The sequence below is a fragment of the Palaemon carinicauda genome, chromosome 19, assembly GCF_036898095.1.
Source record: "Palaemon carinicauda isolate YSFRI2023 chromosome 19, ASM3689809v2, whole genome shotgun sequence".
Classification (NCBI taxonomy): domain Eukaryota; kingdom Metazoa; phylum Arthropoda; class Malacostraca; order Decapoda; family Palaemonidae; genus Palaemon; species Palaemon carinicauda.
This window is the reverse complement of record NC_090743.1, coordinates 5785966-5803465: the sequence shown is the minus strand read 5'-3', so window position 1 is coordinate 5803465 and position 17500 is coordinate 5785966. Positions and strand designations below refer to the sequence as shown.

At 34.3% G+C, this 17500-nt stretch overlaps 1 protein-coding gene and 1 long non-coding RNA gene across 2 annotated transcripts in view; one reads left to right on the top strand and one right to left on the bottom strand.

Moving 5' to 3' along the window:
- Positions 1-4726, top strand: part of LOC137658412 (uncharacterized) — a 94834-nt gene extending 90108 nt beyond the window's left edge. Inside the window, exons 2-3 of the long non-coding RNA XR_011047327.1 lie at positions 1-57; positions 4515-4726. The exon at positions 1-57 is cut by the window's left edge and continues 65 nt beyond it. This is a non-coding gene — a long non-coding RNA (uncharacterized lncRNA). The remainder of the gene's footprint in view (positions 58-4514) is intronic.
- The window catches only part of Delta (neurogenic locus protein delta), a 17893-nt gene continuing 4747 nt past the window's right edge, over positions 4355-17500 (bottom strand). The window contains exons 2-8 of the mRNA XM_068393100.1: positions 14556-14777; positions 13961-14257; positions 12868-12931; positions 8528-8785; positions 7153-7213; positions 5468-6967; positions 4355-4707 (exon numbers count right to left, since the gene is read on the bottom strand). Coding sequence (XP_068249201.1) covers positions 4530-4707; positions 5468-6967; positions 7153-7213; positions 8528-8785; positions 12868-12931; positions 13961-14257; positions 14556-14624 — 2427 coding nt within the window. The 5' untranslated portion in view covers positions 14625-14777 and the 3' untranslated portion in view covers positions 4355-4529. The remainder of the gene's footprint in view (positions 4708-5467; positions 6968-7152; positions 7214-8527; positions 8786-12867; positions 12932-13960; positions 14258-14555; positions 14778-17500) is intronic.

Genomic DNA, 17500 nt, shown 5'->3' with positions numbered 1-17500 from the left:
CTGTTTCTACCGCTACCTCCAGAGGAGGATGTTCAAATTGGCGGTCTCCTACTTTAGGTGAGTTTCCCACTCAGCGTTTTCGGGAGTTAATTCCGCACTTGTCGATGAGTGGCATACGACCGAAAATGGCATCTTTCGTTCGTTTCGCCGATGTGTCTGTCAGAAAAGCCAAATCAAACTATATTTCTCAACAATTATGTTCAACGCTGCACGCAGGTAGGCAGCCAGGGGATGTTTATTGGCGCAAGACGAGTCTTTTCAGTTGAGGTGCATTCATCAACTGATCATGTGCAAGAGGGAAATTAAAATAACTTTTTTTTTTTTTTTTTTTTTTTTTTTTTACATGAGAAACGCATTAAGACAACATTAATTAGATTTTGTAACGTGGTGAAAATAACAGCTATTTTAGACTAGTACTTTTACTCCATTTTGGAAAATCGACTGTAGTATTTTAATTCACATTTAATTTTGTAATGTAGCGAAAATAACAGCTCTTTTAGGCTAGTACTTTTAACTTCATTTGGAAAATCGACTATATTTTAATTCATATTTTGATTTTAGCTAACAATAACAGCTCTTTTAGACTAGTTCTTTTACTTCATTTGGAAAAACGACTGTAGTATTTTAGTTCACACTTTGATTTTAGCCAACAATAACAGCTCTTTAGACTAGTACTTTAACTCCATTTGGAAAATCGACTATATTTTAATTCACATTTTGATTATAGCTAACAATAACAGCTCTTACACTAGTACTTTTACTCCATTTGGAAAAAGGCTATATTTTAATTCACATTGATTTTAGCTAATAACAGCTCTTTTAGACTAGTACTTTTACTCCATCTGGAAAAACGACTATTATTTTAATTCACATTTTGACTTCAAGCTAACAGATCATCAAAACGGTCACTAATCTTCATTAAAAAGGCATCATTTGGACAGAAAATTATTTTAGCGAAATTGGTACTTATTTTTTTTTAAGTTTCTTGCGTAATTTGTGTCCCCGTCTTTTTTATAGAATACCGTAGTCTTATTTATAGAATGCCGTATGTCTTAATGTATAGAATGCCGTATGTCTTATTAATAGAATAGTGTCTTATTTATAAAATACCATATGTCTTATTTGTAGAATGCCCTGTTCTTTTTTTATAGAATACCGTTAATTATAGAACGCCGTATATCTTATTCATAGAATACCGTATGTCTTATTTATAGGATACCGTATGTTCTTTTGCAGTAGGTTCCTTAGGAGCAAGTGAAGCGTTCCCACGCCAACCAGCATGACCGTGAGACTAGTGACCTTTGAACACACTCCTTGACGGGAAGACTTTTTTCCTTTCTTTCTTACTCCATTTAAGTCTGAACAAACGATAGGATTCCTTTTTTCCTTTCCGCTGAATATCTCTAGACTTTTAGAGCTCCCAGGTCTTGCTTTTTTACTTGTACTATAAAAACTAGGCAAATGTGTTTTTATTGTACTTATAATTGTGGCTCTAAAAAAATGTATTCGATTTCCCTAGGTCCTTTCGTTCGTAAACAATGCTTTAGGGAAAATTTAACAAAAAAATGCAAGTTAATACAAGACATTATTCAAATTTAAGTTAATACAATAATATTTGTCTTACTTTTTTTTACTTGTACTATAAAAACTAGGCAATTTTTTTTTATTGAACTAATAATTGTGGCTCTAAAAAATTATTAAGACAATGTATTCGATTTCCCTAGGTCCTTTCGTTCGTAAACGATGCTTTAGGGAAAATTTAACCAAACATGCAAGTTAATACAAGACATTATTCAAATGAAAGTTAGTACAATAATATTTGTCTTACTTTTTTTACTTGTACTATAAAAACTAGGCAAATTTGTTTTTATTGAACTAATAATTGTGGCTCTAAAAAATTAAGAAAATGTATTCGATTTCCATAGGTCCTTTCGTTCGTAAACAATGCTTTAGAGAAAACAATTTAAAAAATGAAAGTTAATACAAGACATTACTTCAAATGAAAAGTTAATCCAATAATATAAGCATTGCTTTCTTTTTTGGGGTTAGTTACAAATGCAAAGTTAATCCAATAATATAAGCATTGCTTTCTTTCTGGGTTAGCCATTGTTCAAATGAAAGTTAATACTAGACATTACTTCATGAAGAAAAGTTAATCCAACAACATAAGCATTGGTTTCTTTTGGAGTTAGTTACTAATGCAAAGTTAATCCAATAATATAAGCATTACTTAATTTCTGTATTAGCCATTTACATAAATCACTATGTTCTATGCCTTAATTGGAAGAAGACCTTTGTATTAATGTCAGACTCTATGACTTACACCAAACTTAATACATTCAAATACAATATTATTCATAATAGATTAGATAAAATGTAGGATAAAAAAATTACAATTTTGAAAAAATATGACTCGCTTTATTCCCGTTCTCTCGGGATACGATTTATATACACATCGGCTTTACATCATATTTACAACTTTTTAAATACTCAAATATTACAATGTACATTCAGTAAAAACCTGGGCACAATGTACAAAAAACATTGGTACATTCGAGACATATTTCCCTTGTGCCAAGTGTACTTTTTTAATTATACAAAACATCAATGTATACGAACTGCAGTAGAAACATCTAAAACATCGCCACCTTTTCACAAAATTTCACTTGCTAATAACTACATTTTACATATTATCTGGAGACATCATTCTACTATATATCTGAGGCGGTTGAAAAATTGCAGAAGGGCAAAAAATATATTTCATTATACACAAAAAAAAAAATTTGGGGACTGAAAAACAGCGTTCCGAATTAAATATAAAAAAGTACCACTTTTACACAGGAGAAAATGAAATAAATGCGATGGGAAGTGAAAAAAAAAATATTACATGACTAAAGAAATAAAGGGTAAATGGCTTGACTTAGTGAGCGCTGAGGCCCTTTTTCTGGAAAGAAAGGGCATTGGCGTAAGGAACGTGGATGATGCAGGGGAGACGTGGAAAACACTTGGATCATTTCCATTCCAAAAAAATTAATAAAAATCTTTTCCTAGCCGGAATAACAACTCTCACTAGAAAAACAACTGTACTCGAACATGGCAATGAAATTAAGTGATTCTTAACATATTTTTAATAATAGCTGTTGTTAAACTGGCTAAGTAGAGAAACTGAAGCCTATAAGTGGGAGTTTGATTACCAAAAATTTTTTCCTTAAACACCAAAATACAAAATTTTTTTTCTCAATGAAATTAAATTTAAAAACTCCCTCTTTCAATTAAGTAGATTAGCATTTCATTTTAATGCCCGGTTTGCTATGCTATGGAACAGTTTATTTTACATCTATAAATAACAAAAAACACAACTGTATAATGGTGGCAAACAAATTATCACAATTTTTTTTTGTAAAGTGTCAATTAATAACAAATTCATATTTTAAGAGAAAACTATTCCATGCCAGCAAATAGAAAAAAAAAATATATATGAACATCGAGGCAGGGAATGCCAAGGGAGTCCCGCCCACTCACACACCACCGCACTGAGATCGTTCAGGGGAGAAGGTGGGGGGTAGAGGAGGAAAGGTGTAAATAAAAAATAAAACTTTGCTGCCACTGCAAAGTATTATACCTTTAGTGTTCGTCTCTCTCTGTCTGCGTCCGTTAGGGTTTTTTGGCAACTATCTCACAAAGCAGTTGACTGGCACTCTCTCCCCCACCCCCTTTAATACAAGCATCATAATTATAATAAAATAAACTTGACAGACACAACAGCAACTGTCTCAACGTATAGTTTTTTTCTGCTCGAGCTCCATTTGCCTCTTGGTTCCTGACCTAATGACCACCTACTGTTAAAGTCAGAGCACAAGGGAAGTTTCTCAACAATCAAAGTGTCCAGCACAACTTAAACGGGGGAAGAAGAAGCCTGAACAGAGTTTCTGAAGAAAGGGGAATTGGCACTCCAAAGACCAGCTCGTAACTGCACTGGTCAAAATATTTTTCGTCTCACAAGTGGCACTCTTGTAACGTCTCTTTCTCGTCCCATCTCGGGGCTCCTCATCCGAGCCGCAACAATAACGAGAGACAGAAAGAAAGAGAGAAAGAGGGAGAGAGAGAGAGCAGCTTGCTGTGGTCTCTTGGTTTATCATATCAATCGCACTGTTCACTTGGAAGGCACTACAAATACCACGACTTTGTACCACATACCACAAATTACAGCATTTTTTATAAAATCATTTATTTTAACAATAAATAAATAACACATTTGCAAGAAAAAAAAATCTAAATTAAAACATCTTTGGATGTGTGTGGGACTAAACGAAGTGATGAACAATCACTTCCTCAGCGAGATGGGGAAATTACTAGATTTAAGAAAAAGATCGGAAAAAATACTTTGTATATTAAGAGGACAGGAGGAAAAAAAAAATAATACTATAATTGTAAAAGTATATAAGTCTTTTTTTGGTGTCACTAGCAAATATATTCTTAAAATCGATTATTTTTTTTCTTTATATTAACTCTAGGACACCGTGACACTACTAAACTTCGGTGGCGATGTAGTTTTCGTCGTCGTCGTAGTGCTCCTCTATGACGTAGACGCTCGACGGCGTTGTGCAGGTCGACGGCGAACACGTCGACGTTAAGGTGTTGGTCGACGTGTGGACGTCGATGGGCCCACAGCCACCCGATCCACTGCCTCGTTTCAAGTACACATCACTGTGGAAAAAGGAACATTCATTAAGCATTTTTTTTTCAAGAATTTTTTAATTAGATTCACGTCTAAATGAAAATTTTAAAAAATAAACGAAACTATTTGGTTAAATTTCAAGATATTTCGATTAGATTCAGAGAATTTTTCAAGAATTTCTCAATTAGATTCACGTCTAAATGAAAATTGTAAAAAAATAAACAAAACTATTTGGTTAAATTAAAAGATTTTTCAATTAGATTCAGAGGTTTTAATTGAAAATTGTAAAATTTAAAAGTGAAAAAATAAAATTATATAATGCTATAAAGACAAAAATAAACACTAGTTACATTTCAAGATTTTTCAACTAGATCCATAATCGAGATTAAATTAAATTTAAAAATTAAAAGGATAAAACCAATAACTAGATGAAATGCTAAGTTAAATTATTATTGAAGGTGCAATGCATGAGATAAAATAGTATTGAAGGTGCAAATGCATGTGATAAAATAGTATTGAAGGTGTAATGCCTGTGATAAAATAGTATTGAAGGTGTAATGCCTGTGATAAAATATTATTGAAGGTGTAATGCCTGTGATAAAATAGTATTGAAGGTGCAATGTCTGTGATAAAATAGTATTGAAGGTGTAATTCGTGTTATAAAATAGTACTGAAGGTGCAATGTCTATGATAAAATAGTATTGAAGGTGTAATTCTTGTTATAAAATAGTATTGAAGGTGCAATGCATATGACCAAACATTCAAAAATACAATCAATAACCATCTTACCTGTGACTACGAGTTCGAGGCAGATGCAAGTCTTTGCTGCAGGGCGCATTAAGCTCTGAAGTGGGCGTGCCACGGCAAGTGAGAGCGTCCAGGTCTTTCTCCAGACGATCTGCTAAGGAGTGCCTCGAAACATCATTGTTCAAAGGCTTAGCACTCCTGGTGGGGACGATGCTGTAGGTATTCTCGACTTCTTTCTTATGAAATTCTGGTTCATGGTGCTGGGGATGGTGAGGATGAGGGTGACTTTGTGGCCGGGTGTTCAAGGGCTTCGGTGGATAATCCAACGAATTGAAAATCATATCTTCCAAAGACTTTTTGTTGACGGCATTCACAGCATTGTGAACCATATTCTGTTCGTTCTGGCGTCTTGCTTCTTCGTCTTGACGAGCACGATCGCGGCGTCTCCGACGTTTCATGCAGACGATCACCAAAGCTGACACTAAAGCCAGTAAGGGTATTGCCACACTGAAAGTCACGATCAAGACTACTTGGGCTGGGGACATCGACTCGCCGGTTTCACCAACGATCAAAGGTTTAGTAACAATCGTGCAGAGGGGGCCCCCAACACCAGTAGGACAGCTGCATTGATAACCCAAGGGTAGATCTGCTCTCTCGGTACAATAACCTCCATTTTGACAAGGTGAGGATGAACAAGGGGATGCTCGAATGGGCACAGACTCCGTACACTGCCTGCCACCCCAACCCTCACGGCACTGACACTGGAAATCATTCACTGCATCCACGCAAGTACCTCCGTTCGCACATGGCTGAGTACTACAATCGTCAACATTAGTTTGACAAAGTTTACCCAAGAAGCCTGGAACGCATTTACAAGTAAAAAAATCTAAATCATCAATACAAGTGCCTCCATTCAGGCAAGGACGATGGGCACAGTCATCGATGTTGGTCTGGCACATATTCCCAGTGTATCCCACAGGGCAAACGCACTGAAATCCGTCATGTTCATCAACACACGAACCCCCATTTAAACACGGGTCGGAAGTGCATTCGTTCACAGGACGTTCACAGTTGGTACTCTCGTAGCCAGGCCGACAATAACACTGATAGCCAGTGTGTGTGTCCGAACAAGTAGCACCATTGAGGCAGGGTCGATCAGCGCAAGACTGACCCGAGATCTCACAGTACTGTCCTGTGTAACCGGAGGGACACTGACACACAAATTGATCGTCACCGGTATCCAGACAGGTGCCCCCATTCCGGCACGGAGTAGTAGCACAAGTGTCATTGATGATTTCACAGTTCGTGCCCGAGAAACCGGAAGGACATTCGCAGGAGTAGGATCCAGGGGCAGTGTTAAAACACGTGGCTCCATTCTTGCAGGGCTGGTGGTTGGTGCAGAAATTTAGATCTTGGTTGCAGAACAAACCACCCCAGCCTTCGTCACACTCGCACTGCCACGGCTTCTGACAGGAGCCGTGGAGACAGCCAGGGTAGACGATGCACTGGTCACAATTGGGACCTTCCCATCCGATGTGACACCTGCAATGCAAAAATAAAGGGGTCAGCATTGATGAAATGGGTTTATAGAAGATTAAAGATCACCAACTGAATAGAGCATAAATATAAGATAAAAGATGACTAACTGCATAAATAATATATTTTATTATAAAACCAATATATCACCCATTCCTACCCATAATTAATAATCTGTTTACGATACTTACTTGCATTCGTTTGGATTATCGCAGAAGCCAGTAGTGGCGTGACATCCTGCACTGCAGATGGCTGTAGAAAAAGAAAAACCTCATTAAAAGTGTGAAACTACATAACTACTGAGTATGCATATGTATATATATATATGTGTGTGTATATATATATGTATATATATGTATATATATATGTATATATGTGTGTATATATATGTATATATATGTGTATATATATATATATACATATATTTATATACATATATTTATATATATATATATATATATATATATATATATATATATATATATATATATACATATATTTATATATAGTATGTGTGTATATACAGTATATGTGTAATAATATGCAACTGTTTGATATCATCAATACTACTAATATTTCCTAAAACTATATGTTCTTTAGCTACTTTTCATATATAAAACCAAGTTAAACCAATTTGGGGGGAATATATATATGAACTATAAAATGTAAGGAAACCAAGCGCGCGATACAAAGATCTTCCCCCAAAAACCCCGATTGCGTAGAGCAGCTGTCAGTGACGTCACTTAACCCTTTTGACCATCTGGCGAATATCACCGACCCCTACTACACAAAACCTTTTTTTTTAAACAAGCACCGCGTGGTCATCAATGCAAAGGGAACTCTAAGCTTCGGAATGTATCCAATTTAACAGATCTTAATTAAGAGGCGTGATGGAACTTCGACTTACGAACTTCACCATAGGTTCAAAGTTGTTCGTAAGTCGAATTTCGTTAAATTTTGACCTGGGGTAAGCCTAATCTGAATCTAATGCATAGACTTACTTAGTCCTTTTTATATTTTAATATCAAATATATGTTTTAATGTTTTTAAAATATTTTATTTTTAATGTTTCCTTATTTCCTTTACTCACTGGGCTATTTTGCCCTGTTAGAGTCCTTGGGCTTATATCATCCTGCTTTTCCAACTAGGGTTGTAGCTTAGCTAGTACTAATAATACTTTTATATTTTATATATCAAATATCTGTTTTAATGTTTTTAAAATATTTTATTTTAATGTTTCATTACATCTTATATCGTTTATTTTCTTTCCTCACTGGGCTATTTTGCCCTGTTAAGAGTCCTTGGACTTATAGCATCCTGCTTTTCCAACTAGGGTTGTAGCTTAGCTAATAATAATAATTATAATAAAACCTATATTATTATTATTATTAGCTAAGCTACAACCCAAGTTAGAAAAGCAGGATGCTATAAGCTCAAGGACTCTAACAGGGAAAAATAGCCCAGTGGGGAAATGAAATAAGGAAACAAACGATCTAAGTAGTAATGAAACATTAAAAACATAAAAACACCTCTAAATATCAAGATAATTAACTTGTTTAAACTTACGTGTGAGGCAATAGTTCTCGGTGCCCTGCCATCCATCAAGGCAGTCAAGGTCGCCAGAGGCACTGCAATTGTAGTGCCCGAACGAGTCGTTCCTGGGCTTACACCACTTGCGGCACCCTTCTCCATAGTAATGGGCCTGGCATGTGACCCGGTACTGATAGCTGAGAGATGAGTGAGCAGTTCGGTGATCATCGTCAGTCCAATCTTCCCCCAACTCTAACCAACGTTGGGTCATCAGCCGAGTGATCAAGGCAGGACCTGTAAGGGGGCGAAAGAAATAAACTTTTATAATCCAACTAACATAGGTTTAAATTATAAATATACTTTACTTCCTTAAGATTCTACCTGTGCGAATGAAATAAACTTATATAATGCAACTAACACAGGTTTAATATTAAAAATATACTTTATTTTCATAAAATTCTACTTGTGCGAAAGAAATAAACTTATATAATCCAACTAACACAGGTTTAAAATTATAAATATACTTTATTTCCCAAGATTCTACTTGTGCGAAAGAAATAAACTTATATAATCCAACTAACACAGGTTTAAATTATATACTTTATTACCCAAGATTCTATATATGCGAAAGAAATAAACTTATATAATCCAACTAACAGGTTTAAAATGAAAAAAATATACATTAATTCCTTAAGATTCTACATGTAATACAAAGGCGAGATATGAAGTTATAAAAAGCGTAAAACTAACAAGCATACCAAACATGGAGAGGAAAAAAAAAACCGATTGATACGGTAGGGAAATTACAGCAAAGACAGCGACGGGAGACTCAAGATCTCGAGAGAGAGAGAGAGAGAGAGAGAGAGAGAGAGAGAGAGAGAGAGAGAGAGAGAGAGAGAGAGAAGGGAGGGATGGAGGGAGGTATGTGCATGGCGCTGGCCTGGCTGCATGACTGTGAGTGCATGGGAGCGTGGGAAAGTGTTGAGGCTGACTGCAACAGCAGTGGGCTCACACCAGTGATGGCCCGCATACACAATCCTGGGGCCTCACAGGTATATGCACATGCAACAATTTATTTACATTTAATACAATCAATAATATTAAGTTCTCCATATTAGATTCCCATGATATTTCTACCTAGTTGTACTCCGTACACAAGTGCAAATATTAGCAACTAACCAGATATGATACCCCCCTTAAAAACTGCCCGGGGCAGGCTTAGCAATTGCCACGTACATGTTCTTGCTTATCTATATACTCTCCACCCACACCATGAAAAGAGAGAGGTCGAGATCTCGGTTAATACATAGAACCACCTTCTTAGTACGAATGGTTTGACAAGCAAGGTAAAAGGTGTCAAAGACCTAGGTGACGTTACGCTTGCAACTTCTTGATCGCTAAATGGACTGGGTTTACTCGCTTTCTTAACACAGGAAATGAATTTCTCACACTCAGTGGCGGAGGGCGAAGGAAGCGCTCCGGGGTCGAGATAGGGGTGGGGACGAGAAGGTTGGGGGGGGGGTTTAGAGTGAGGTTGAAGAGGTGATGAGGGAAGTAGGGAAGGCGAGAGAGAGAGAGAGAGAGAGAGAGAGAGAGAGAGAGAGAGAGAGAGAGAGAGACGGTAGTTTACAAACGTTTAATGTTCATGAATAAGGAGTATGATGGTAAATGATCTCATAATAGGATTGAAAGAAAAATAATGAGTACCATAACATACAAGGAACTTAATAAAATGAACATATAACAAAACTTGGATATGCTTCTCTCTCAAGACAAAAATCATTCCCTTAACCGTAATTCTCCAGCTACATCGGACTTAAAAAGACGTTGATCCACTTCCTAGCATTATACGCATCGAATAAAAGCAAAATACTAACAATAAACCATATTAAAATTTAATTAAATACACAAAGTTTGCAATGAAGGGCACGCCAGAGGTCAAGACACAAGAGAAGTTCGGTAGCGTGTGAGAGAGCTGGCGTGGTCAGAGGTGAGCGGAGTGAGGAAGAGGAGGAGGAGGAGGAGAGGGGGAATGAGGAGAGAAAGAGGGTTTGCTGTTTCCTCCTCCTTCCTACCCTGGGAAACTTCAAGGTGTCGACCGGCAAAGCTAACAATATGAACGGAGCAAAGATGTTTTCAACTCAAATGGGAGAATTCACTAAATAGTCTTGAGAGTAACTTGTCGTAGAAAGTATTAACGACATTTAAAAGACTTGACTATGCTGAATATCAATCGAGAGTATTAACCACAGCCATTACACAATTCAGGACATGGAAGGAAATAACTTCCCTAGCCCAGAGCGCATTCGAGTGCAACAGAGCGTCAGGACTTGAGGGATGTGAGGGGGGGGGGGGGTTATAACAACAGTGTTCTACTTCAATCAAATAAATTCAAAGCATGGAAACAAGACAGCAATCATAGTAGAATTGAATACACAAAAGATATCTCCCAAACATCAATTTTCTAAGCTATCTCTAACTACACGACACAAAGTTGATGAGTTCCCCCCTTAGCAGTTACCATATCAGAGTCACTTGAGTTAACTTAAGTTATTATTGCCCTAAACATAGTATCAAAACGAACAACCTAACTGAAATGAATGACACGGTCTCCTTCAATGTCGAATGCTGATACCGTAAATATTACAAGGCTACTATTGAAATATAATGATAAAATTTTAGTCAGAGATGGCAACATTGGAAGCCAGTGCTAGAGGCGGGTATCCTACAGCGCCTGGGGGCCTTGACTGCGTCCCGTCCGCCCCCAGGCCACCACTAATATCCTGCCAGTCCCCACCAACTCTAATGGGACTTATTAAGATTCCCCCAGCCTGAGTTTTAGAACCTCTATATACCCATAATTTTATCACATTGGATATAATAGAAATTGAGGAAAAAAATGGAACCGTTAAAATCTACCCACTATCTATATACAGTAGAAAAATAAAAAAAAATGGATGGCTATATATTTTCTACTTTGCAATAATATATAAATATATATATATATATATATATATATATATATATATATATATATATATATATATAATGTGTGTGTTTTCAAATTAATTTCAAACTGAAATGCATATGACAGAACACTCGAATGTGTTATTATTGAACGAATAGTATTTTTAAAACCTTTCAATGTAACATTAAGTGAAACATGAATTAAATTTTGCACTACAATAGCATAAAAATTACCCAATAGGAGAATTAACAGAAACTAGAAACGTCCAGGAAATGTATATGTTGATAGGAAACTGAACCACAATTACTTTTTTAAAGTTAATTCCAATTCGTCAAACTAGAAAACATATAATTAACACTAAAGTGGTTGCTTTGAAAATTATGAGTTGCAATACTATACAGTACATGATATACACTATACTCTCAAGATAAAGTTACCAATTGTTACCCAAGTACTGATACTCGATACTGCTAGAGAAAATAAGTCAGAAATTTCTAAATATCAAATTTTCAGTTAAGAAAAATTATTCATATTAAATGAACCTAAAAATTAAATGTGCATTTTCACTTGCACAGAACCTAACTTTACAAAACTTAGGAAACTGTTAAGTAATTCGAAATAGACACATCTATTCATTATTTAAAGAAACTAATGTTCCGGAAAGCTTAAAGAAATTTTAAGTATGAAAAGGTCGGACAATGTACTTGGACATAGCAATAGCCCCTTTCGTTTTTCCCCCAGTTAATTCAGGACTAAATAAAATACGTCTAGTAAGCAGCCAACTAATTATATATATATATATATGTATATATATATATATATATATATATATATATATATCTCGAAAAACTATTCTCATTAGCTCCCTTTCGTTTTTCGCCAGTTAATTCAGGACTAAATAAGATAACAGTCTAGTAAGTAGCCAATCAGTATATATATATATATATATATATATATATATATATATATATATATATATATATATATATATATATATTTCATACATACATAACTTTATACATGAACACATTTGTATAAGTATACAAACTATATATATATATATATATATATATATATATACATATATACACACACACACACAATATATATACACACAAACCTACGTAAATGATATAAATCTATACACGCATATATATATATATATATATATATATATATATATATATATATATATATATATATATATATATATATATATATATATATATCATATACCTAACCTAGCACAATTTCTGCACAACCCTCCCTAGATTAAATTAAATGCTGAACTCTATTAAAACGGTTGACGACTGCCTCGAGAGAGAGAGAGAGAGAGAGAGAGAGAGAGAGAGAGAGAGAGAGAGAGAGAGAGAGAGATTCGACAAATAACTAATGGTTTTCAACTCACCGACATAGGAGATAGTATCGTTGGGTTCTTCATGCCAAGCTTCGATGATGAGCGAGAAAGTTCCCTGTTTAGGAGAAGAAAATAACTCTTAGAACGACACCCTCACTTTTACACTTTTTCAAATTTTATAATTTCATGAAAATCACAAGTAACGGAATATCATTTCGTGTCGTTAAATCCCAAAGCGCTCGTCATTTTACTGGAAAACAGAAACTTCGGCGTTTCAACAACTTTTCTTGAATGCATTTCATATAGAACGTTGCATTTAAACTTAGTTCTTCTTTAATTCACTTATATCGATGTCATTTCTTAAGTATTTATAATTCGTATGAACCACATTTCACGCATAATATCCCCAAAGGGTTTCTTAATCACTGAACTAGGCTACGGTTAACATAGCCAACTTATATGATTCATCCAATATTAAATTTTCTAAATTTTTCACATTTAATCACAAAATTTTTAAATTTCAGATCATATTGCCAATATAGTGATCAATCACTAATCACTTATATAAAAAATTAATATATCACACAATCATTGGCAATGCCAAATGGCTTTAAGATAAATTTCACTTATCACTTTAAAATTCACATATAAGTAAATCCTCGTGTGCAGAAGCGTGGGAACTTGGCTGCGGGTTATAATAAGCTTTTGCTAGTCACAGTGATGGTAAAAAAAAAAAAAAAAAGTCGTCAGACAACGAGTCTTGGATGAAAAAAAAAAACCTGTCTGACCACAACTGATGCTGCTGTGAAGCTGATTAGGTTCACAAACTGTTTTCCAAGTCACAATTTCACAATGAACATTTTCACTTAATTGTTTTTCTTTCACTTTCGAACTCACTTTTTTCACAGTTGGTTTTTTTTCACTTTTTGGAAATCACTTTAATTAAGAGATTTTTTTTCCAATAAAAGACGAGCAACTTTGGGATTCGATCACTCAAAACTGATATTCCGATAAGAAACTTTATAAAAAGTTTCCATTAATATATATTTAAACTTTTAATAAGAAACTTCATTGAGGTTTCGATTAAAAATATATCTTTAACAACTTATAAACAAACACCACCATATCGCTGTAAAAATCTTACCTGCCACGAAGGTAACTGAAACTGAACGGGATTGACAAAATCGCCTAAATCCACTTTAGAAAAATCCACTTCGTTGTCGCCCAAAACGGGCGTGACGGCCTCTCCAAAAGTACAAGGAGACGACGGGTCGATCACTTCTTGATAAACTTTCAGACACACGCGGAATTTCGTCTTACAAGATCCACTACATAATCCTTGGGAGTTCTTGTATCCACTGCAACAGTGGCCTTCCGTGTCTTTTCCGAACTGGTTCACAAAATTTTTAAGCTTGAGTTCGAAAACTGCGTTAGCAGAGGCCTGTCGAAGAGAGAAAATAAATTGTTAGTGTTTTCAACATCTTGTAACATACAATTGTCAAAATACTCTTAGCTATTATTCAAGTTATATTGATGTTTTTGACAAAGAAAGAAAATAAATTCTTATTATTTTCAACATCTTGCAACTTGAACATACGATTGTAAAAATACTCTAGCCATTATTCAAGTTTTTTGATGTTTTGACCAAGTCAGAACACAAAACTCAAAGAAAAAACTATCACTATATGTTTACATTACAAATTTTAATTTTTTGAAAATTACAATTGAATGAAACTCACCTTTGACACAAAACCAGTTGCTAAAACCATGACCAGTACGATGGCCACGGGCTGTGTTAGCCACCGCATGGCTATAAAATAAAGTTGTAAGCGGTGCGTGTGATGGTGCGGAGGACGGCACGCGGCACAACCTCACCGTTCTTTGGATGGTGATAGACTGACGTAGCGGGTAAACGTTCTACTCCACCGCTCGCCGACCCCTCAAACTCCGCCTACCACCACCTGTAAAACCCAAGTAACATTAATATTTCCTCAATATATTACCTTTTCGGAAGATTGCATTCATATATACTTAAAATTACATTCAATATTATATAATAACAATCATCTACGTTAATAGAAATAAGGTAAAGCACGTGTAATGTTTGTTTACTATACTATGAGTCTCGGATAATATAAAGCCGGTATGAGTCTCGGACTATTATAGTTCCTGTTTCCGTCACCAGACGGCAGCAGAAGTCAGTGAGTCCTCATTGACATGTGAATGGTAGTATTCACTTCATAAGAATATCTCCACTCTGCATTTACCTGCATAGTTCTTGGGAGCTATGAATACAGCATTCAATTGCAAAATACAGCTTTATTTATAAAATTTATTTTATATGGTAGGTTACAAAACATTATATATATATATATATATATATATATATATATATATATATATATATATATATATATATATATATATATATATATATATATATATATATATATATATATATATATATATATATATATATATATATATATATATATATATATATATATATATATATATATATATATATATATATATATATAGGTTAATAAAGCAAGAAATGAAATAAATACCTTCATATCTTGTATTGTAAACACCAGTGGGCTATTCCTGATTAACAGTGCAAAGGTGTCAGAGGGATTAAAATTATTTGTTTATAGCATAGAAAACGGAAGTATTATTATGAAGGATTAAACTTTGTTTCAAAATCTTTTAGATTTTTTGTAACATGATAATATCATTTAATAATTTAACCGTAACATTTGTGTAATTTCTGGTCTAAATAATAATAACTAATTGCAGTGCTCAAAACACCGTATTCCAGAAATACAAATACTATGCATATTAAACTTTTATTTAGTAAACTGTAAACATAGTAACAAAACATCCCGATACAATATTCGACCCTTAGCATCATGATATACAGGCGACTTGGGAGTACCATCATATGGCAAGAGTAGAGGAGGTTTGGGGTTGGGGAAAATAGGGGGAATGGGGGTGAAAGAGTGGGGTGGGGTGGGGGAGAGCTAAACAGCTGCTAGAGGCCACCTGCGACCCTCCTCCATGCCCTCCCGCGCGTGAGGCTTCACATTTAAAAAGGCGTATCCCTCCCCTCCGTCAATGGCTTTTCAATGATTTCAAGAAGGAAAGTTTTCAAGCTTGTTTCTCGTTCCATTTTGGGTACTTTTGGGAAAAGTTGGTGTACGCTAACTATAGGGCCAGAGTAAAAAAAAAAAAAAAAAAAAAAAAAAACGTTGATAACCTTTATGTAAAACGTTATCAAATATATCAAACAGAATAAAACTAATATAATATATATTCCTATATCGATGCGTAAGTTATTAAGCACAGTGAATTACCCACCCCAATAAAAGTTGCCCAAATTAAAATGTCAAAGTACTTCTGAATATGTACGCGTATTTCACGTTTGATGTGGGTAACTGTGGGCAATTATAACTCTGCCCTTCGAGAACACTTCTTGGCCCAATTTGATATGAGATAATCTACATACCTTGTAAGGTAGAAATCTACTGGCTGCTCATTATATGTTGGTTTAAATTTCATACACAGCTATATATATATATATATATATATATATATATATATATATATATATATATATATATATATATATATATATATATATATCTTCAATGAGGCCCATTAAAGAAACAAAGGAATTATAATTAAATAACTATATTTGGACCAATACAAATTGGCCCTCTTCAAGGTGTAAAGTAAAAAAGGATTAGCGTGGACAGTGACGGTTTATATATAAAACCAAATGGGTGTTTCCAATTGTTTTAAGGTTGTATTAAGTCTGGAAGGATTAGCCCAATTTAATTCCATCCAGGTGCTAATCCTTCCAGCATTTAATACAACCTTAGAACAATTGGAAACACCCCTTTTGCTTTTATATACAAACCGTCACTGTCCACTCTATTTCTCCTTTTTACTTTATACCTTGAAGGGGGACAGTATGTATTGGTCGAAATATAGTGTTTTAATTACATTTCCTTTATTTCTTTCATAGGCCTTTTTCAAGAAACATGTTAAACTATTCGATTACAGTTTGTTTACACACACACATATATATATACACATATACATATATACACACATACATACATTATATATATATATATATAGCCTATACTGTATATATATATATATATATATATATATATATATATATATATATATATACATACATACATATACATACATATATATATATATATATATATAATATATATATATATATATATATATATATATATATATATATATATAATAATACGAGAGCAGCTAATGGTTAAGAAGTCTCAGTCTTTTTTAACGGAAGAAGAGGTGATCCGTCAATAGCATTGTTTTTGAGACATAATTATGCACCCAAAAATCGTGAATTTAAATAAATATACCAAGACTCACCATAGTTACCCAATTATAGTAATAAAAATATAAGAAAACTGGACACTTTACTGTTTATATCTATTAAAATAAAATATAAATATATGAAAAGGGTCATCGCTGGCACTTTTATCATTACTTTCCAATTATTATTATATAATGGAAATTTCTGGGAGACTGACAGATTGCAAGTTAACTGTGAACACTTGACTGGTGTCACTAACTGGGTCCTCTTTATTTTAAATCCACTTTTTGTGTAGATACATAAATATCAAAA